Source organism: Cheilinus undulatus, linkage group 12 (assembly GCF_018320785.1).
Source record: "Cheilinus undulatus linkage group 12, ASM1832078v1, whole genome shotgun sequence".
Lineage (NCBI taxonomy): Eukaryota > Metazoa > Chordata > Actinopteri > Labriformes > Labridae > Cheilinus > Cheilinus undulatus.
In genome coordinates, this window is record NC_054876.1 from 28,037,446 (window position 1) to 28,060,707 (window position 23,262).

At 37.0% G+C, this 23,262-nt stretch overlaps 1 protein-coding gene across 1 annotated transcript in view; it reads left to right on the forward strand.

The window, feature by feature from the left end:
• Positions 1–23,262, forward strand: part of acsl6 (acyl-CoA synthetase long chain family member 6) — a 56,129-nt gene that overhangs the window by 27,462 nt on the left and 5,405 nt on the right. The window contains exons 8-15 of the mRNA XM_041802069.1: positions 1,281–1,313; positions 3,140–3,191; positions 11,177–11,250; positions 11,461–11,538; positions 16,497–16,631; positions 17,292–17,426; positions 18,320–18,415; positions 19,596–19,668. Coding sequence (XP_041658003.1) covers positions 1,281–1,313; positions 3,140–3,191; positions 11,177–11,250; positions 11,461–11,538; positions 16,497–16,631; positions 17,292–17,426; positions 18,320–18,415; positions 19,596–19,668 — 676 coding nt within the window. The remainder of the gene's footprint in view (positions 1–1,280; positions 1,314–3,139; positions 3,192–11,176; positions 11,251–11,460; positions 11,539–16,496; positions 16,632–17,291; positions 17,427–18,319; positions 18,416–19,595; positions 19,669–23,262) is intronic.

Consider the following 23,262-nt stretch of genomic DNA (forward strand, 5'->3'; position numbering starts at 1 on the left):
CTCCATGAACAGGCAGTCATAACAAAGGAATGCTGAGTTTTATCAGCTACACACAATCAAACCAAAGTTTGGCACATTGAGATATGTATTTGTTTTCTCTGTCTGCACAGAATTTTTAAAGGTGGTATTTCACAAACACAAAAGTACACACTGGCAACTCCAAGAACAGTCAAACTAGCTGTTGTGTATTGTCATGCACATGTAAATGACTGATGAAACTTCCTGCTTATTTCATTCCTGTGATTGTGTAAGTTACCTCAGAACTGTCACATTAAACATATGCAGAAAGGAAGCTCATAGTAGTATCTGTTGTAAGGTTAAGTACAAAATAGATGCAGTTTATTTACTTGCTATCATTCTAAATACGTTGTCACAAAAAATGAAAGAAAAGTAACATTTAGCTAAACAATTTCAATTGATAATATCTATTACCAAGGCCTTAGACTGAAGTCAGGACACTTACAGGAATCAGCTTGAAGTCACGTGTTTACATTTCTGTAATTTTTCTCTGATGAAGAAGTTGCCTGGGGAAATCCTAACCGTGCCAGTGTGAAAGACATCCAACTTTTCTGGTTCACCAGGGGTTTTAAAATAAATGAAACAACTTCATTAAAACTACTCTTTAAATATAATAGGTTATAACAGATTCAGGCCTATACCACACAAAAATGCAAACAAAAATAATGTAATTGCTGAACAGGTTTTTTTTTCCAGTCAACACATATTTCCTGCTGGATGATCAGAAAGATACCCTTTACTGTCCCACCGGGAAATTCATTTTTACAGTCTGCATAGAGACATAAATACCAGTACATTACATAAGGACAGAAGCACACATGGACACGTTGAGTGCTACTATGGCAGAAGGGACAAAACTCTTGCAAAGGCAAGTGTGTCTCCATTTTAGAGTCCTGTGCCTGTGAGTATAGAGTGTAGGGCCCATGGCCAGATGGCAGCAGGGTGAACTCTAGCTTGGGGGGGGGTGTGAGTCACTGATTGTCACACATTCTTCATCAAAAGTCTACAATGGTTCTTTTGTTGAGGTCTGAAAAGGTAGGTGGTCAATCATCGTCAAGGCCACTCTCATCAGACACCTGATGAACAGAAAAAGGATATCTACACGTAAATTAGAATTACACCATAGTAACGTACTTTATGTTATTGGTTTTAAAAGGAATATTTATAAAGGCATTACTGTGATTAATATTGATTTCAGTTTAATTTGTGCAGAAGATTTGTTAGCTTATTAACAGTCATTATCGTACTGTTTGTTCTTACAGGCTCTGGGCAGAGAGAACTACAGAAAACCAATTGTAAGTACACATTCAAAGTGACACTATACTTTAGCACTGACTCAACTCTTTTCTATTGTTGGCACTGCTGATATCATTGTTCTGACATTGGCAGTGTTAACAGTCAGGCACATTAGAAAATGTTAGCATGCTAAATTACTGAAATAAGCTGTAGAACCTGACGCTCTACCTTCTATGCCTCAGCATGCTTCCACTGCCATTTTTAGCCTGTTAGCATTTTAATATTAGAAGCTTTCATGGCTTAGCACAGTGCATGATAATGTTAGCCATTGGATGAGACTTGCAGTGTGCCCCAAATAGCAAACTTCTGTTCTGAGTGCTAAATATGTAGAGTACAAGTGCACATAGTGCTTTCAAAATGAGAAGTAGTATACTCAAATGAAGTATACTACTAGCACACTCAAAAACTTCCAGGAATTGACGGTGGAATGATGGACACCTAGCACCCCAGTGGACGCCATATTAGTGAAGTAGCAGACATTCTACTGTTAGCATGCTAGCGTGCAAGATAGCGTTAGCATCCGCTAGCTAGCTCGCATGTTATTAGCAATGGCAGCAGCTAAATACGTTAATTTCATTGAAGCCAATAATGTTAACATAATACAAGTTACATCAATTCAATAGTGAGAGAAAATTGCTGTAAATTTTTTGTTTATAATCACCTACCATCTGTTAGGTTAACAAAGAAATTGTAGTGGAAGACAGAAGCAGTTAAACGATTGTCACTTCCTGTTAGTGCAAAACGGCAGTGCTAGAGTTGAGACAATGCTAACCTGCTGTGATTAAGTGCTCTGTCCTGCATTAAAGTACGCTGTTTTACAGTTTACTAACAGAAGAATGCGATTTGAGACACGCTTTTGAAATGTGTGTGAAACTGCACACATACTGCTAATTCTACATACTTAAATATACTGCTTACTAAGCTAATGGTTGCTGGTCCGCCATACTTGGAAGCCTGTCATCATCCTATGACTTTATCGTTTACATAATTCTATTTCATGCTTCCTTTCTAAGCTAGCAACAAGCTAGCACTATCATTTGTCCTTATAGAATTAATCATCATAAATCATCAATAAACATGCAATCATTTTCAATAAACTCAAATAGTCAATCAGATGTTTTTAGCAACATTTATGATAAGTATTAGTACAATTAATTTTATGTTCATCCTGTGCTGAGCACTTTTAGAGGCCTTAAAACCTCTAGGAGTGCTAGATATTTTTGCACCAGCTATGCAGTTACTGGTGAACTTATAAGGGCCACCTTTAGGTCCAGTTGCCAGGTCTTTGTAATGCAATGAATAGAAATCCACCAGTATGGCTAATACAAATAATACATCTAAATCCCATTGCTGGCTCTTGCATAAGCCTGTTAACTTATAATAAAATAAACTGTGACACTAAGGCAAAGCAATAAACTATATTTGTGTGAGTATTTTTAGTTCTGTCCAAAATGAGATCTTTTGGCTTTGTTTTCATTTAGCTGGTGTTCACTGATAAAACACTCACTTATCCCAGCCCTCCAAATACTGGATTCTAGCCAGCTTAGCTAATATTATCTCTTTGATGAAAATCATACAGCAACAGCTTTTTGGCAACTTCTACACAAACTCTCTGGTGCTGCTGCTACTGGGCATGACAGAGAAAGGAAACAGACTAGTCTCTTTTATGCAGAGTTCATCCTATATTTACACTCATTGTTCCTTTTTTTGGTTGTAGCATTTGTTAGTATAGATTTAATTAAAAGAAAGCCAGAGAAAGAGGAAAATTAGGTAATAAAAGGTTAAATGTTAATCTAACCAAACTGATGCCTTTTTTTTCCCACAGCCACCAGCACCGGATGACCTGTCGATTGTGTGTTTTACCAGCGGAACAACAGGTAAAATCTCTCTTCACCACCTAAATAAACATATATATATATACATATATATATATATATATATATATATATATGTATATATATATATATTTTTTTTTTTTTTTTTTTTTTTTTTTTTTAATTCACACACAAGCCCAGCATGTTCAGAAAACATGCTGCTGTGGTAGACAATAATTTCTTCCAAAGCAGATATAATCCTGAAAAGTGACTGCTCAGTAATCTCTGGAATACAAGTTTCTTGTGGTCTGTTTGTAAACCTGGCTTCTTTAATCACCAGCCATTCAGACAAGTGCCCCCTGCATCTCAGAAACTTCACAAATCTTAACACAGCTGATTGGCTTGCATGCCATATGAATTCCCAAACCTCTTACATGTATCACAGATAATCATTTTTGATACAACTCGGTTCAAATGAGCAATATCCTGCTAAAGGCTGTGATACTATACTGAATATCATCACTCCCCAGTTCAATCATTGGCCCGTGGACACAGGCAAAGAGCCAAAGATGATTACAACAGTGCTGATATTTAGTCCAGTATTACAGCCTTAAGTGCTTTGTTGCTTTTAAACAGTAGTTATTGCAAGTAATAACAGATTACAAGAACTAGCTTCACAATTCAACCATAGTTGAACTGTCATAGCCAAGACACTTTTTTGTATATTTAAAGTACATTATATTGCCAAAAGTATTCACTCACCCATCCAAATAATTGAAATCAGGTGTTCCAATCACTTCCATGGCCAAAGGTGCATAAAATCAAGCACCTAGGCATGCAGACTGTTTCTACAAACATTTGTGAAAGAATGGATTGCTCTCAGGAGCTCAGTGAATTCCAGCATGGTAGTGTGACAGGATGCCTCCTGTGAAACAAGTCCTGCGAAATATCCTTGCTTCTAAATAACCCACAGTCAACTGTCAATGGTATTATAACAAAGTGGTATCTTTCTTGATAAAAGATTTGCATTTAAGAAGAGGAAAAGTATAAATATAGGTTGTGTAGGAATTAAAAGCATGATGTATGGTGCAATTGGGGATGGGGATCATTAATTTGTATTGATTATGATACCTTTATTCATACCCCTTAACAACCACAGTCCTTATTGATACCTTTATCTGTAATTTTCTGTTTTTGTCATGAAGAAAAGATGACATTGTTTGTGAATTGGTACAAGCTGACCAGATCCAACCAGCTTCAAGTTTCTAACCAAAATTAAAAGTGAAATTTTCTTTTTTTCATTGTTATATTGAACATGTCAGGATAACATTTTATTTACATTTCCCAAATAGGTGTTTTACTGAGCTTACCTGGGACACATCATAATGTGCAAACCTTGTTTGGTTGGCTGACTAGCATTTATCTGCAGCTGGCTGTCTTGGCAGGGGCACTCTTATAAATGAGATTCACATCTCTGTGAGGTTTTCCCATCTTAAATGAATTTAAACAAATCCTGCTGATTTCTTCACACATTTAAATAGAGAGCTACATGTGGCATGGGAGCCGTGGTTTAAGTATCACAGCTCAGTGATATCACATTTCATTTTATCATAGACAGCTCTGTCTGCTGTATGTGTACTGAATGTATTCACAACACCAGGGTGAGGTGTACTGATACATACTGTGATAAATCCTACAGATGTTCTCGGTAACAGCACTCATGGAATGGCTCTTGAAAAATGAGTTACTTGGATGGAGATTTCATTGGTTTAACTTTCTTTATACAACACCTTTCATACAAACATGCAGCCTAATATGTTTCACCCTGAGAAAATTCAAAAAGAAGGATACAGGCAAAATAATAATTTTAACAATAGCAGAATAAAGACATAAATATTTAATAAAATAATTGTAAACTTTTCTTGTAAGGTGATCTTGAGTGCTTTGAAAGGTGCCTATAAACAAAATGCATATTATTATTATTATTATTATTATTATTATGAAATAAGAAAATCTGTGAATTAAGAAAAGTAAAGTCTTTTGAGGCTATGATAATAATACAAAATTGAATTTTCTCTAAAAATGCACAACTTTCATGTATTTTTTTGCAGTGAAGACTACGGTGTATCCCTGGGCAAATAATTTTCTAATGCACTCAGGCAAGCCAAACAGCACAACGCTCCCAAATATAATTTTCCAACAACCACACCTTTACTATCTTTTCCTTCCTGCTGTGAATCCAAACAATGTTAAGTCTCCATTTCTGCTTCACACAGGCTGTTTGTGTACAAAGTTCACAGACATGACACTTTAAATCTTAGTTAAACAGTAATGTGACCCTTAATCAAACACACTCTTTCTTTCCTGGTTGTTCATGCGGTTAGAGAGTTCATTATGATTTTGTTCATGCAAATAAACTGCTGCAGAGGCCAACTTTGAGGTTACTTGAATCAATTAACTTAAAAAACAAATAATATTTCATTTAATCTTAAACTGATGAGACACTTCTGCATCATCAGTTTGACATGTAAACAGGACAATCTGCAAGTGACACACCTTTTCCAGTCAGAACATTTGAAGTGAATTCCCTTTCTGGGCTACAACAATGGAGGTATTTGCAGAATGTGCTATGTAGCGTTTACTATACAAGATGGCTTTTCTTAGAAGTCTAGGGACTTGTTCAGATTATTTATTGGTGACATTATGTATCTGAAGCACCATCAGTGACCTGCACTTTGTTTGCTACCATGATCTGATGTGACTCAGTGGACACAGACTGATGCAGAATTTAGGTTGGCTTTTGTGTCTCAAATCCATCAAATGAGTATGACAAAACCAAGAGTTTTGCTGTCTACAGTGACTCATTTCTTTGTTAACAACACATTAAACTTTGCACTTAAAACAGGCTTCAATGTGACAACAACTCATGAACTGATCACTGTTTTTGTACTGCAATGTAAACAGTTAATGCATTGAAGCAGTGTCTCTCAACTGAGAGGTTCAGGCCAAAAAGTGGGTCATGAAACTGCTCTCGGTCGGTCACAAAAAAAAAGGTTAAGTCCATGATGCACTGCAGCCCTAAGCAGCTATACAGCATCATATTTTGTTCACTCAAACTGAACATGATAACAAGCAAAACTGCATTAAAGTTGGCAAAGAGTGTCAAAAAGGGGTATAAAAGTGGTAAAATAGGGCAAAAAGCAGCAAAAAGGTTAAAAGTGGCAAAAGAAATGGTTACGAGTGTCAAAAGGAAGTGGATAAAAGCAGCAAGAATGAAATAAATGGGGCAAAAAGAGGCAAATACGTATGAAAAGCAGCCTAAATTGGCTAAAAAGTGGCAAAAATGGGTGAAAAAAAATGAAAAAAAAAGTGACAAAAAAAGAAGTGACAAAAATTGGCAAAAAAAGAAGAAAAAGGGTTAAAAGGGGCAAATATGGGCAAAAATTAGCAAAAATTGTAAAAAAAAAAAAATGGCTTAAAGGGGTGAAAAAAAATATTAAAAGTGACATCAAGAGGTGGCAAACATGGTTGGATAAAGTGGTGAAACAGGTTAAAAAAATAGTGTGAATAAATAATTTTAACATCAGACCCCAATAATAGCTTCACACACTGTTCAGCTCCAAAATAAGGTACCTGTTAGCCAGGATGTCAGCACCGATACCACTGATCCATCACACATGCATTGACATAATCAGTAAATCACAACTGAGGAGGGCCCGTTCTCTGGGTTTGTCAACAGGCCTGCCAATTCTATTGGCCGGCAAGAGCAGTTGAGAACCACTGCTGTGAGTATTGAGGTTTTCTTCAGGTTGACTTCTTTTGTTAAAGAAAAGCTTAATACATGAAAACGTGAAGGTCTAACAGAACATTTCTAATAGATAGATTATATTTGATTTAAGACCCTTCTCCAGTTTTGCCATTTTATAGTATTAAATACCCTTTAAAGTGAGACGAGTGGATGGCCATTTACTGTAAATGACTCCAGTTTCTCAGAAGCAGCACTGTTACTTAATAGCAGGAGGATACTTAAGCCCTTTTCATTCTACTGTACAAATGTTTTCTCCATATTTATCCACTGGCATGTCCTGAAATGCCAAAAAGAGCAGGACATTCTTTCTAGTGAAGAAGCCCAGCTGCTTTTTCAGAAGATCTTATCCCAAAGCAACGACAGCCTCAGACACCAACAGGAAGAGAGACAAAAGTGAGGGCATGTCAAGATACACTGGTGTCAGTTTACAAGCAGCTGCCCACACTGACAGCAGACTAGCAACACTGCACCCTACTGACTGTTAGAAGAACATGCAGCCTTTCAAAAGAGGGTTGAATTACTCATCTGGCTGTACATTTCTTGAGAATTCCCTCTGTCAGTGTTGCAACATCTGTTCAAATCTGCACCAAGATAAACATAGTTCATGACTGAGGGAGTTAGGCCACAGGTCTGAATGAGGTACTGTTTTTTTCAGTGACTGAGGGCTCACAGAAATTCCAAAAAACATGCTGTTGATCTGACATTATTGTTATTATAATTCATTTATTTATTGGTCTTGTTTAGTTTTCCACTTGGTGTAATGGATAAATATTAAACCTAAAACACTGAGGTAACAGTGGTGAAAATGTAAGACTTTTTTTTCTTTGTCTAGTTTGTAGTTGATTTCAATGGGCATTAACAATTCATACCACCAGAAAAAAAGTACGTAGAGATGCTGTGCACAATTTTCCAATTAAATACAAAGGTTACCTGATAGAGACGTGTAGAGATTAACCTGACTGTACGGATTTATGCTCAATCTTCAGCCCATCTTTCTCACCTTTACTTAAAACATAAGAGAGCAATGTTTCAAATTTCTAATATGAAAAAAAAAATAGATGAGGCTCCAATTTGTCACAAATATATTCCTTACATTCAACATATCTAGCACTCTATGTAGAGGCAAAACACTGACATGAAGTTTATTTCCAAATGGTTAAAGATATTGTAAAGGCTTTTCGAGCACTTTTCTAGTCATTTGACTGCTCAAATAGTTTCTTACACCACAGGTCACACTTACCCTTTTCTACACACACTAACACAACAATGGCAGGGGCTATTATTCGAAGTATCCATCAGTTTAAACTAAACCCACTCATGCACAAGAGGCAACAGTGGGATTAAGCTGGGGTTCAAGGACACTTAAACATGTGGACTGAGGGTTACCTCCTGTTGCCTTAAGGTTAAAAAAATGCTGTAAAAGTGTATGCCCTCATGGTTGATAATGCATGCTGAAGTGTCCTTTAGGGTACACTTTTGCTTGATAAAACAACCAATAGAACAACCCATCGTTATGATAGTGCATTAAGGCCACTCTATAATATATTTTTTTAAAGATGCAGAGGATCTGTATGAGATCTTAATATGTTCAGGTTTAAAAAAAACTGTAAATTTACAGGGGAAGCAAAAATTTGTACTGTAAAATCAGTAGATCTATGTGGACCAAACTTATACATTTTGATATTGTAAAGTTTAAAGTAGCCAGTTTCATGAAAGAGAATGTAACAGATAAAGCGGCTTTTCTTGCACAAGTCCTGCAGTTGATTCTTATCAAATGATTCTCCTTACTAGGACTGAGTCATAAGGAAGTATTTCCACATTAACATTATCATCTGGACTTAGGAGAGACACTTTTGTAAAGTTGGTATGTCCCACTTCACAAGTTTGGTTTTTCATAAATTTAAGACATGAAAAACTCCAAATTTTTGAGTTCTGTCATAATTTCCTACTTTTTTTTACTTTTTAAGTTTTTTTGTCTCATATATTTACAATTTTTAAACTAAAAAAAGTATTTTATTTTTTATGACATTTCTCAAAAAATTACAATATAGTTTATCTTTTAATCTTCTGGGTTGGTCTTAATACACCTTTGTACATTGTGTTTCTAATCATGATTTTTAAAATATACATGTACATCTTATTTCCAGAACCCTAACCAGAACCCCCCCCAACCTCCTTTCCCTAACTCTAACCTTTAGGGTTCAGGTGCCTAATCCTCTTTGGGATTTCTTTATTCTGTGGTGTGTTAAGTTAAAATGTATCCCCCACAGTAAATTTTCTGTTTTTATTCCAAAAATTCTGCGGCTGTGAAAAAAGCCACTCTCTGTAACCTCTGGAAAATATACGTCAGTGCATCATTTTGGTTCCGACTTGGATAATGTACATCACCACCCCATGGTCGAAGTCGCCCCATTGTAGATGTCTGCAACAAATGAGCCCAAAACACCTCACCTTAGAGGTCTGCAGCCAGATCCTCTAATAATAATGATAATAATAATAATAATACATTTTATTTATAAGTGCCTTTCTCAACACTCAAGGTCACTTTACAGATCAAAAGAGCACAATAAAGCAAGCAAGATAAAAAATATAGTCATGGACGAAAATATTGGCACCCCTAGAATTTTTCCAGAAAATACATCATTTCTCCCAGAAATTGTTGCAATAAACAAATGTTTTTGGTATACATGTGTTTATTGCCTTTATGTGCATTGGAACAACACAAAAAATCCGAAGAAAAAGACAAAATTGACATCATTTTACACAAAACTAAAAAAATGGGCCAGACAAAATTATTGGCACCCTCAACTTAATATTTGGTTGCACAACCTCGGAAAAAAATAACTGAAACTAATCACTTCCTATAACCATCAACAAGCTTCTTACACCTCTCAACTGGAATTCTGGACCACTCTTCCTTTGCAAACTGCTCCAGGTCTCTCAGATTTGATGGGTTCCTTCTTGAAACAGCAGTTTTGAGATCTCTTCATAGGTGTTTAAAAACATTTTTAATTGCAACCGTTTCTGGGAGAAATGGTGTATTTTCTGGAAAAATTCCAGGGGTGCCAATATTTTCGTCCATGACAGTACCTATCTCCGACATCCAACTTCCTGAGTAAATGGAACGCAGCAAAAGTCCTCGTATGATGATTTGGTGCAACATTTTGGGATTTTATAGAAAAAAATGTACATATTTATGAGTTTCTCATGGCACCAGTTTCAAACCCAAGAAGTCTCCTGAGAAGTATCAAGGACAAGTGGAGCAACGGTGTGGCGTGTAAATCAACACATACAGACACACAGACATGCCGCTAATTACCTCCGCCAAGGAGGTTATGTGATCAGCAGGGTTTGTCAGTTTGTTAGTTTGATAGTTAGCAACATAACTCAAAAAGTTATGGACAGATTTTGATTAAATTTTCAGGAAATGTCAGAAATGGCATAAGGAAGAACTGATTAGATTTTGGGAGTGATTTGGACCACCGTCTGGATCCAGGAATTTTTTGAAGGATTCTGTACTATTGGGAAATAGAGCTAATGGCGGAGGTCTGCACTCTCCAAGTGCTTTTCTAGTTATAGTAGTAATAGTAATAAGTTGTGAGTAAGTGCCCTCTAGGGTTCCCTTCCTCTTGATAGTAAGGAGAGTGGCACATGGTAGTGCCGTTCTCTCTAAGCTTCATGGTATGGAGTTTATTTTCACTGGCATCCTTACTTGCACATCTTAGTGAAATGAATGATTAATGGGTTTATAATTCCTCATCTGTTTCATTTCAGAGGTGTAGGTATAACCAGTGAATACTTTTTTCAACCTTAAGTATTTCTAACTATTTAAATACAATTGTACAACAATTTATATGCCCTGATGTCCCACAGTGAACAGCAGGTGTCCTTTTTATTATGTTCACCCCTGTCCCTCATGCATCCCAAGTCTGCCAGTGAGTTGCAAGGGACCAGACTAGTCTTAATTCTCAGTCTAGAAAAGTCTCTCCAGCAGAATATTTCTCCTTTAGACACAGCAATTCAACAGACTATCAACATGACCCAAGAGCCTCTTTACAGTATATACATGTTTTGAAATCAGTATATTCCTTGTAAATTCTGCTAAAGCACAGTTTGTCTTTCCCTGTTGGGTCTGTTTTTTGGTTTTCTTGAGTGTCTGTGTGATCCTCAGGCATGTAAGGGGATAATTTATTTCTTAGGTATCTTACTGTTAGTGTGTGTGTATTTTCTCTGCCCACAGGCAACCCAAAAGGAGTCATGCTCACCCATGGGAACGTGGTGGCAGATTTTTCTGGCTTCCTTAAAGTAACAGATGTGAGTGAATCCCCGTTCCTTTGTCTCTTTCTCTGGAAATGTGTTCACCGGATAACTTTATACACTTCTGACTTTACTATGTGATAAATACGTTTGTTTTAATGCACTGTTATTGTGACCTTGAAACTTCGGCCTGTATTTTTAGGATATCTCCGTGTTGCCAGATCTTTGAAGTAATCTGGTTGTTCCTTTTCTCCTGGTCTTTTGCAGAAAGTCATTTTCCCCAACCAGGACGATTGCCTCATTTCCTTCCTGCCACTGGCCCACATGTTTGAGAGACTGATTGAGGTAAATGAGCCGATGTGAGCTCTGTAGCCACAGGAATTTAATAGTTGTGTATTTGTGAGTGGGAGTAAAGGAATGATTTGAAGGTGGGTGTGTATGTGTGGGAGGGAGGAAGAAAGGATAAGAGGGAGGGAGAGGATCTGTTCTTGCTTTTCCTCTCCCTCTTTTAAGTTTCAGTTTCCAAATAAGTGAGCAAATCCCATGACTGTGTCTGACCACCACTCAATGCATGTTGCATCATTTCAAACCCTTGCCAACCCCCCCGACACACATACACATAGACATGCACACGGCTAATAGAAAACATATCCACAATCCACTTACTGTAAAGTCTCTGTTAACTGGAATTTCATCACTTAGCAGATTTAAAAACACTTAACCACAACTGCTGTATTAAGGTGTAGCAAAGCCTGAACCAGTTCAAGGGAGTACATTAGTCAGGGGGTCAGACTGAAAAAAGCAAGCAGTGTTTGCCCTTGCATTGTCTGAACTTTTCAAAGAGTCAACTGTTCTCCCTGATTTTTAAGTTTCGTTTTTACTCAGCAGGCAGAGCAATGAGTAATCCTATTCATCCATAAGCCAAAGGGAAAAATAAAGGCTGTCTGGAGAATTTACTGTGAATATGCCTTCCTGTAAAAACCCATGTAGAAACCTGTTGAGGTGCCCAAGAAATAAGCACACTCCTCTACAAACATGCATAAGTAATTCCCCACTTGTGTCAACTTTTCCATCAGCTGTCTTGTTACAACTGCAGTTAAAATGTGTAGTGTGTGATTCATTAGTCTGATTTTACATTATTTTAAAGTGTAGATTTTTAAAGTAATGAACTCAGGTGCAGTCAGTCCTCTTTTTGTATCCAACATAGATATATATAAGGATGTCTGAATTTCAGTTAACACCCAAACTGTATAAAAAAGCGACAATAGTGAGACTTATGCAAGGCTCAGCAGCTCTTAACTAACTTCCTCTAAGATTATAAACATATTTAAATCTTACAGGGTTGCTTTTCTGTGTAAGAAATCACATTACTACAGGTTACATCATATTCTCCAGTATATCCAAAGTAAAACTAAAAGAAATAATGCAAGACAAATACCCTAAAACTGAGGAGGATTTTCCCTAGCTTCCCATGTGGCCAAGGACAGTTGATCTGCTAGGGTACAAAACACCCACACAACCATGCACATGCACTCACATGCACAGTGATGTCCACAGTGGGTATCATTGCATCAGATAACGTGAGGAACCACTCAAAATAACAATGCTACAGTATCAAACAACAGATAGATGAAGGAAGCAGCTGCTGTTTTGTTAATCTGTTGTGCAGGGAGTGCAGGTGGCATTCAAGTCCAACATGTGGCTCCTTTCCTGCATGTCTCTCCCCCACTCTCTCATCCCTGTCTTTCTCTATCGACGTAGGTGTTAAAAAAGGCCAAAAATCGATCTTTATTAAAGCTGAAGTACATCCTGGGCTTTAGTGGGTGGCTCCAGACAGCTTTGACTTGTCAGATTTAATAATACTTTATTGTCTTTGTAAGAAAATCTGGTCATAACAGTTGTTCTAATAGATCGATAGATTTATTTCAGACTCAGGGTCCATACAAACAAACGCATGACAGGGGACTAAAAAACACAATTAAAAACAAACAAAAAAGTCTAGCAGCCAGTTTTTAAAAGGCACTTAAACCAGTGCTTCCAAAGCTGAGATGTGCAGCGTATGGCACTGTATGCAATGTTTGCCAGTACCAGAACAGTTACATTTTCAGAATCATTTAACTGACAGACAAACCTATACATTAAATTTCTCAGTACAGTCAGTAAAACATGATACCACAGTAGAAAATAGGGGAATGTGAATAGAAATGTGAATAAATTCACAAGGAATAAAGCAAGAAGCACAAACGTGTGTGATGAAACCAATACGCCCAAAAAGCGCAGTAATGAACAATACAGATATTTGACAGAGTGTTGCAAAACAGAAAACAATTCTTATCCAGGTTTTTATCAGTATTGTACACTTATGTTATTGTACAAGTTGTTGACAGGTTCAGATTGCATTATGCAATATATACTTTATTTTTGTCTACTGTATATGTAATGATTTGCTGATAATCCAGAGGAGTGGCCCATGGCAAATTCTAAAGATGAAACATAATATGGCCTGTATTAGAACATGAAGCCTGGTTCTGACTGTAATGTCCTTCTTAGTTTCAGGAATCAGGTGGGGATGCTGCTTTACTGTAAACAAACGTTTTGACTAAAATGAAATAAGAATGTATAGTGTTAACATTTTAACAAAATAATGACAAAATCTCTTAAAATGGAAGCATGAATACTTCTCCTATGTCCCTTGTCTCAAGGTCAGGTTTACAAAGCATATCACACTAATCATCTCCCTGCATCATCCTTCCCGTAAAGTATGGCAGCTTTGTACACTTTACTCTAGTTTTGTGTTTGAAGTTGGTGATGAGCCATCAGCATCTCATCCTGACCAGGGGCAGATCCAGTGGTAGCCAGGGCTGACCCAGGCCCCCCGACATGTGATTGGCCACCCCAAAATCCTTCATAATGACTGAATATGGAAATGAATGTGATCAAGGCTATCTTGTTGTAAAGCATATTCACTCACTAACTACATCTTAACCTAAAATAGATTGGTTTTAGTAATATTATTATACTGAAGGGGAGGCCCAGTCATCTTAGTAATTCTCTCATCCTTGAAAAGCTAGGATGTTGTTGTCTTAAAGGCTGTGATTCTAGTTTTTTTCTTGTCATCACAAACAGATGCATTAATTGTTTAAGGCAGCTTAAACCAGTCTATTAACTCCATCCTGATGAGAAAATATGAAAAGTTATCTAATGTCACAATTTAATGTTTCATAACCAGAACAAATTGCATAAACAAGCATGACCCGGTCTGAAACGATTATTCACGTTTTCTCTTTGGTTTTAGTTTTTCTCCCACTGTTGTATTTTAGTTTCACATCAGCAGTTTTCATCCAAGTTTTCACCAAATGTTGACAGCTGAAAGAACAGACTGGACCCAGGATAGCTTTTTAGGGATTTTATTTTTATGGACAATACTGAGAATCTCACCCAAACCCTGTCAATCAAAAGGCCCTGAGTACCAACAAAGGCCGCTTTTCATCAGTCTCTAAAAATGGATATGTCATATAAAAGCTGAAAAAAAATCAGCATTTAAAAATCACAAGCCACTTTAACTCTCTGTAAATTTTGGTTATTGACACTTCACTAAGTGCACCTGCACATGAGGGTGTTAGATGGCAGGTGCGTATTGTGCAGCTAAATTTGTTACATCGGGTTGAACCAGGCAAGTGTTTTTGTCTGCAGCAGCGCTGTCAGCAGCATGAGACTGAGACGCAGGAAACCACCTAACTTCCCCATCAGACTGTCACAGCAGGTCACACATTAAATACAAACATTTCACACACATTCACACACACCACTCAGGTGATGTGTCAATCAAATAAAAGAGTGTGTTTATACTTTGCTGTGTTCTCAGAAACTCCAGAAACAAGACAAGGGACATATCCGCTGAATCTGTTTACAGACACAAGATTAAAAAGACACTGATTCTAAAACTTAATTTGATCTTTAGGTTATTTTTCTGTTTGTATGCAGTCAGTGTATAATGTTTTTCTATTCCTCAGTTTGAGTCAGAGTTGTTGAACTTATTGAGTTTCTTCCCCTCTTCCATGGGTGCAGGATCCTGAGGTTTAAAAAAGGAGTAGTAGTAGTTTCACTCATATTTGCTGATTAATGAGCTGCTGATCTGAGTTATTCCCCAATGAGTGCCTGCAGCACTTCCTCTCTGTACTCTGTGTAAAACACAGACCAGTCATGTCTCGACATGTGGAGGGGTGAGTTACAAAACTCTCAGCAAGTTCACCTCTGTTCATTTCAGTTCCTGTTAAAGATTCAAAAATCACACATTGCTCACATGACTCTAATATTTTGTATTGATTAGTATTTACAGTCATGTGCTTGAGTGTTAGGCATGTAGGGAACTTAGAATTCATAAAATACATGAAAGTAATCTAGTAAATGTGTGTCAAAAATTATTCCGAAGTCCCTCAGATTTAATTGGAAAGTTTATTATGAACATGTTGAAAATAAAAGAATACAGGAAAATGGCCATATGACTGGAATCCTTCATAATACTTTTAGCTTTAATCAAGCATTATTAAAGCATCAGTAAATACTTAAAACATCACCTATAAAGCATTATTAATAATGTATTCTATCAATAAACTGTGGTCTGAATACTTTATCAAAACATTAGTTCATCATTTGTAAAGCATTAACCACCCCATCCTACAACATCCTACAAAAAAGTACCGTTCCTCTTTCTGTCAATGAAGTGAGATTTTAAGTGTGAGAAAAAGAACCATATAACCTTTACAGAAACTATCATGACTAATTCATGGCAGGGTTTGTCACATGAATGCCTGACAAGTATGTGGAAAATCGTCAGAAATGCACTTCTGTAATGATGTGTCACCTATCTTTTATCAGCTCTGCAGACTTCAGTCCAGATTACAGATTGGATAAATGTTTTAAGTGAAAATTCACAGGAGGCAATGTCTTCCCCTGTGTTTGTTTTATTTTGTGATAAGAGATGAATAGTGTTACATAGTGTTAACTCCTTAAAGCCTGTTGTATCCTATTTGATACATACTGTTATAATGCCTCTATTTAACCAATATAATCAATAAGTTACTGAAAAGCGTTTTGAATACAATCTGATAAATGATAAAGAAAAACTGCCCTCAAGTGGATTATCAGTTGCCAAAAAAAGTCTAATATATCAAATGTGATGTAAAAAATATATACGTTAAATTTTATGGAAATTTTTCTTTTTTATCCAAAACATGAGAATTTTCTGAGAATTTTCAGGCTTTAAGGGGTTAAGCTCACCGTCTTTATATGTGTTTGTGCAGTCTGTAGTGTACTGTCATGGGGGCCGGATCGGGTTCTATCAAGGTGACATCCGTCTCCTCTCAGACGACATGAAGGCCCTGCGGCCGACCATCTTCCCTGTGGTGCCTCGACTGCTTAACCGCATGTATGACAAGGTGAGATGAAGTAGATTTAGACTTTCACTTTCAAGGAACTTTCATTTATCCACAGGAAGTATGGTGTACCATGAGTTTCTCTGGAAAAACCAACACAGCTGAAAAACTGAGCATATTCTGGGAGACTGGTACCTCTAACAGGGATTTGTGGTTTGAAAAGCTGACTTAATTGGCCCCAGATGCTTTTCTGTACCAAGCTGTCTAGAAGCTGTGATTTCAGGATAGTCTTCAGTGACTAATGCTTTTAAAATTTGATTTCGACAGAAATATCTGTTGCATGATCAGTAGATAGAAGCAGAGCTATTATGGTGAATCATATGAGCAGAGAAATTCCAGAGAAACCAGAGAAATTCTCCCTCTTGGGCGGTACAGATGTCCTTATTGGTCTATTTTAACTCTGATTCTTTAAATTAGTTATCAATCATGTATTTTTTTAATCACTAACACATCTGCTTAATTATATTAATTAAGCAGATGTGTTAGTATCTGCTTAATTATTAGTTTTTATCTTTGTAATTTGTTTAATATGGTTTATTTTACTTTTTATTCAATTTTTGTAAGTCCTATATGATTTCAAGTACCCAAGAGAAGTTTTTTGATAACTCTTTTTTGAGATAAGTTTTTGATATTGATTATTGCTGTTGTTTTTGTCTCTTTCAGATCTTCAGCCAGGCTAACAGCCCTTTGAAACGCTGGCTGCTGAACTTTGCTGCAAAGAGAAAAGGTGCAGAGGTCAGCAGTGGGATCATTCGCAGCGACAGCATCTGGGACAAAATCTTCTTCCATAAGATTCAGGTGAAACAAAGATTGATTTCACATGTTCATGCCATGGCTGTTATTAAAGCTGACTAAACAGGGTGATGGTTTAGATTTTTTTTTTATTATTAGAGCAGGCACCCATGTAAGAGACTACAGTCCTCTGTACACTGGTCGCGTGTTCAAACCCAGTCCCTTGGCAGTGTTTAGTGGATTTCTTTACCTTTTAATCTCTATTTTTTTCTGGTGTCCTTTCAAATAAATGCAAAAGCCCCCAAAATTGATGGAAAAAATTGTTACCAAAAAACTAACCAATTTTCATCAAACTACTTGAAACACTGCATTGCTTGAATCACTTACAAAAACAGGGAAAGAATACTTTATATAAAAAAATAAATAAAATTGGATTAAACTTTCTGTTAGGTTAGGGTAAGAGTTGTGGTAAGGGTTAGGAACCTGACCTGCAAAACCTGATTACAAAGCATTTATTGAACCTAACTAAATAGTCTGCTTATAATAAAAGCTTTTCCTCCATGAAAACAGTTGAACATAGCAAACGTGGCTTATGGAGCTCCATGTGTTGTAGAGGCTACGAAGATAACTGAGCTAATGTAGTTAATGTAGCTACAGCTAAAGCTGAGCAACAAAGCTCATCTAAATCTATGTTAACGAAGCTAATGTTAACGACGTAAATTATGTACACTACGTTGCTTTTTTATCTACGTAGCTCACATCAGTGTTTGCTAGAGCTCACATTACTAAAGCTAACATAGCTACATTGGCTTATGTAGTAGTTTTAACTATGTACTTCAATTTCAGTACACACACCAATATCTACCTCCATTTATAAAAGTCTTATAGTTCCCTGAAAATCAGTTGAGTACAGTTCAGGTCAGACTCGGCTGTTCTAATGATGTGTTTCTTGTGTTCAGGCCAGCCTGGGAGGAAGGTTGAGGATGATCATAACAGGAGCAGCTCCTACCTCACCCAGTGTGCTGCAGTTTCTCAGAGCAGCTCTGGGATGCCAGGTCAGACACAAAACATATGAACACACACATATTTGTACTACCTTTGTTTTTAGAGCCTCAGCCACCATAAAACAACCAGTTAGTCCAACTGCATCTGGACTTTTATGGTGCATGTATACATGTTAGTCTGACTGAAATTGTACTAAATAGAGATGTTTGAAGTCAAACTAATACACATAGATAATGTGGTTAGAGATTGATGTATACACTTCAGTTGGACCCAAACTGGAGTTTGACCAGGAAGTTGATGAGTATAACTGTTTTGCATGCCTTTTGATATCACCATATGCTAGAGCAGGGGTTCCCAAACTTTTCATCCCGTGACCCCCAAAATAACAGTGCCAGGTACCGGGGACCCCACTTGAGGGGGGATGAGGCATCATTGAAGACAGCCATGCACATTCAAGATTAGTCATAAGCAGACTTATAGTTTATGGCTTTTTTAAAAATTACTTTTATTTCAGCATAAATATCACCAATTGACCATGTTTTTATTTAAAACTGAACTCATTTAATGCATTTTTTTTTTAAAATGGGTAAGATGTACAATTTAAAACCATTTAAAAATATTCTTTGTTTTCTGGAAGGCATCACTTTGGGAACCACCGCACTAGAGTGAAAGTGGGCCTTGCATTTGCTCCAAAAATAAATTGAGAATATGTGTAAAATGTGCAAAGCTGTAAAGTTTGTTAATGTTCCGCCTTTTGACATTAAAGCAGTTTACCACTTACTATCTTGTACAGTCAAAAGAAAAAAGAAGTTTCATTTTGACTTGTTGTAAGGAGACATCTACCATAGCAGAGTTGGACCTGCTACAGTCAATAAATGGATTCTCCTGCTATGCATGGATTCTGGGACAGGGACAGTGGTCAAGTTAAATTGTCTAATGAAGCTCTAACCTTAGCTTGACTTTACTATGAACGTAAACATATTGAATGACTTCTCTAAGTACTAAATGTCACGCATGTCTGCATACTCTTGCCTTAACCTAAACCTGCTTTGACTAAGTTATAAAAAGCCCTTTTGAGAATATGGACTAAGATAAAAGGCCCTTTGGTCCTCATAAAGATGGCTACATGCTACCTGAAGCCATCATGCAGTTGTTAAACTACACCTTTGTACACATGATTAGATCAGATGTATCCACAGTCCTCTTATCGTTGTCTGTGTTTGGGTGTAGGTGTACGAGGCTTATGGCCAGACAGAGTGCACAGCAGGCTGCACCTACACCACACCTGGAGACTGGACCCCTGGTAAGCACACAAAACAAAAAATGATGGCTCTTCCTCATGGCCCAACTCTCAGAAAGGTTAGCTGTTGCTTTGATGTAATAAGTTCCACTGAATGTGAAAAAAATCCTGGTGAGAGAGTCTCTTGCACTTCAGCCCCTCCACTAGTGGAGGTCGGTGCTCACAGAAGGACCAGCAACAAACAGAGGTGTTTCAGTGGGTAAACCAGGTAAACCCAATGAAGAAACTGGAGCACACCAATCACTTGATGATGTTTAATCAGTTGAGAGGACTCTGCACCTGATTAAATGTCATCAAGTGATTCGTGTGCTCCAGTTTCTTCATCAGGTTTACCTGGTTTACCCACTGAAACATCTCTGTTTGGTGAAAAAAATCCTGTTTAAGATTCTCAAGGCTTAAAGTTGTCTCTATTTGTCACTCAGTGTAAAAACAATGGGGGGAAGCAGGGTGATGTAAGGTCATTAACATTACATCAGTGAATGTAAGGGAGAAAGAGCTGACTGGATAATGGAACAGTCATAATGCTTGCATAGCTTTGCCAACATCAACACACAGTTGTTAACGGTAAGAATGCCTGTATTTACTCTGTAGCCTGTTGTATTGTGTAGTCAAAGCCTTTAGGCTCTATGGTAACTTCATGAGAAAAAGCATGCACTTCCATGTAGTTCCAAAGCTAAATAAGTTTTCTAAGAGGACATCAGATACAAACCCAAATTAACCTCTTTAAAAATGACTCCTTTGTTTCTTACTAACACAGAAAGCAAATAAATATGTATCCAAGAAATGATCATTTAAATTTATAAACAAACATTGGACCACACAGACATATACAGTTGAAAGCAGATGTTTACATACACTGTATAAAAAGGCACATAAACTTTTTTTTCTCACCGTCTAACATTAAATCAGATTAAACTTTTCCTGTTTTTGGTCAATTAGGATTATCAAAATTATTTCTATCTGCTTAATGCCAGAATAATGAGAGAGATCATTTTTTAGACAATTTTTTATTATTTTCTTAAAAGTCAGAAGTTTACATACACTAAGATTACTATGCCTTTAAACAATTTGGGAAAGCCCAGATGATGATGTCATGTCTTTGGAACCCTTTGATAGGTTTATTGACAACATTTGAGTTAATTAGAGGCACACCTGTGGATGTATTTTAAGGCACACCTGAAACACACTGCTTCTTTGTGTAACATCATGGGAAAATCAAAAGAAATCAGCCAAGATATCAGGAAGAGAATTGTGGACTTGCACAAGTCGGGTTCATCCTTGGGTGCAATTTCCAGATGCCTGAAGGTGCCACGTTCATCTGTTCAAACAATTATACGCAAGTATAAACACCATGGGAATGTCCAGCCATCATACCGCTAAGGAAGAAGACGGGTTCTGTGTCCAGAGATGAACGTGCTATGGTCCGAAAAGTGCATCTCAACCCAAGAACAAAAGCCAAAGACCTTGTGAAGACAGGTTCTGTGTCCAGAGATGAACGTGCTTTGGTCCGAAAAGTGCATCTCAACCCAAGAACAAAAGCCAAAGACCTTGTGAAGATGCTGGCTGAAGCTGGTCAGAGTGTGTCATTATCAACAGTCAAACGAGTCCTGTATCAACATGGCCTGAAAGGCCACTCTCCCAGGAAGAAGCCATTACTCCAAAAGAAACATAAAAAAAGCCAGATTACAGATTACAGTTTGCACACAGGGACAAAGACCTTAATTTCTGGAGACATGTTCTGTGGTCTGACGAAACTAAAATTGAACTTTTTGGCCATAATGACCATCGTTACATTTGGAGAAAAAAGGGGGAAGCTTGCAAGCCTGAGAACACCATCCCAACTGTCAAACATGGGGGTGGCAGCATCATGTTGTGGGGTTGTTTTGCTGCAGGAGGGACTGGTGCACTTCACAAAATAGATGGCATAATGAGAAAAGAACATTATGTGGAAATACTGAAGCAACATCTCAAGACATCAGCCAGGAAGTTAAGCTTGGGTGCAAATGGGTTTTCCAAATGGACAATGACCCTAAGCATACTGCCAAACTGTTTACAAAGTGGCTCAAGGATAACAAAGTTAATGTTTTGGAGTGGCCATCACAAAGCTCTGATCTCAATCCCATTCAAAATCTATGGGCAGAGCTGAAAAGGCATGTGTGAGCAAGGCGGCTTACAAACTTGGCTCAGTTACACCAGTTCTGCCAGGAGGAATGGGCCAAAATTCCTGCAAACTATTGTGAGAAGCTTGTGGAAGCATATCCAAAACATTTGACCCAAGTCATACAGTTTAAAGGCAATACTACCAAATACTAATGAAATGTATGTAAACTTCTGACTCTCAAGAAAATAATTTAAAAAATGTCTAAAAAATGATCTCTCTCATTATTCTAGCATTTAGCGAATAGAAATAATTTTGGTAATCCTAATTGACCAAAAACAGGAAAAGTTTAATCTGATTTAATGTTACACAGTGAGAAAAAAAAGTTTATGTGCCTTTTTATATAGTGTATGTAAACTTCTGGTTTCAACTGTACATTAATAAATACCTTTATATGAAAGAATAGCTTAAATCCTTATCTTGGAGTAAAATGGCAAGTTTTTTTCCTTATAGAAATTACATTTTGAATACCTCAGTGACCCTTAAACTGTATATATATATATATATTGTATATATATATCTTTTGTATATATATATATCTTTTGCAGGACACTCAAAAACTGTTGCTAAAAATAAAACTGAATGAATTGTTTTATAAACATGTTTATGTACAAGTAAAAATCTCCTGTAACCTCATGCAGATCTTTTCATTGCTGTACAAAATTGACAAGGCAGTGGTAAGACAGTTAAAAGTCATGTCCTCCAATGAGCCACATTTATGCAGTCTAACATCGCCCCCTGCTGCTCACTTCTGATACTTCATGATATGTTTGTGGTCCCTGTTAAATATACCACAAATAGTATTTTATTCTTTCCTTTTGAAAGTTCCATTCATTATGAAAACATTTTAAACGTATCTTTCCAATTATTCACTGCACTGATGGCAGAATCTGCCACTGTATGTGAAATGGACATTCATTCTTTAGCCATATACAGTAAATACAGAAAATATTCAGACCCCCTTCACTTTATTCAGTTTTCTTATGTTGCAGACTGATAGTACACTTAAAAAAAAAAAAAACATTTTCATTAATCTACACCCAGTTCCCCATCACGACAAAGTGAAAACAGGATTTGAAAAAGATAAGCAAATTTATCAAAAAGTAAAAACTGAAATATCACATTGACAGTATTCAGATTTCAAAAACACTTGGAATTAAGCTTGGGTTCTTCCCAGTCTCTGGATCTTTGCTGATATATTTCTGCACCTTGACTGGAATCCACCTGTGGTAAATTAAATCCTGTGTCTGAGCTCAGCAGTCAGTTCCTTTGCCTTTATGGCTTGGTTTATGCTCTCATATGCGTTGTCAGCTGTGAGGCCTTCCATTAAGAGATGTGTGCCTTTCCAAATCATGTCCAGTAAAGGTGTAGAAGCATCTCATCATAGATTGGGAGAAATGGGATGAACTTGAGCTTAACTTCAAGTATTTTTGCAAAAG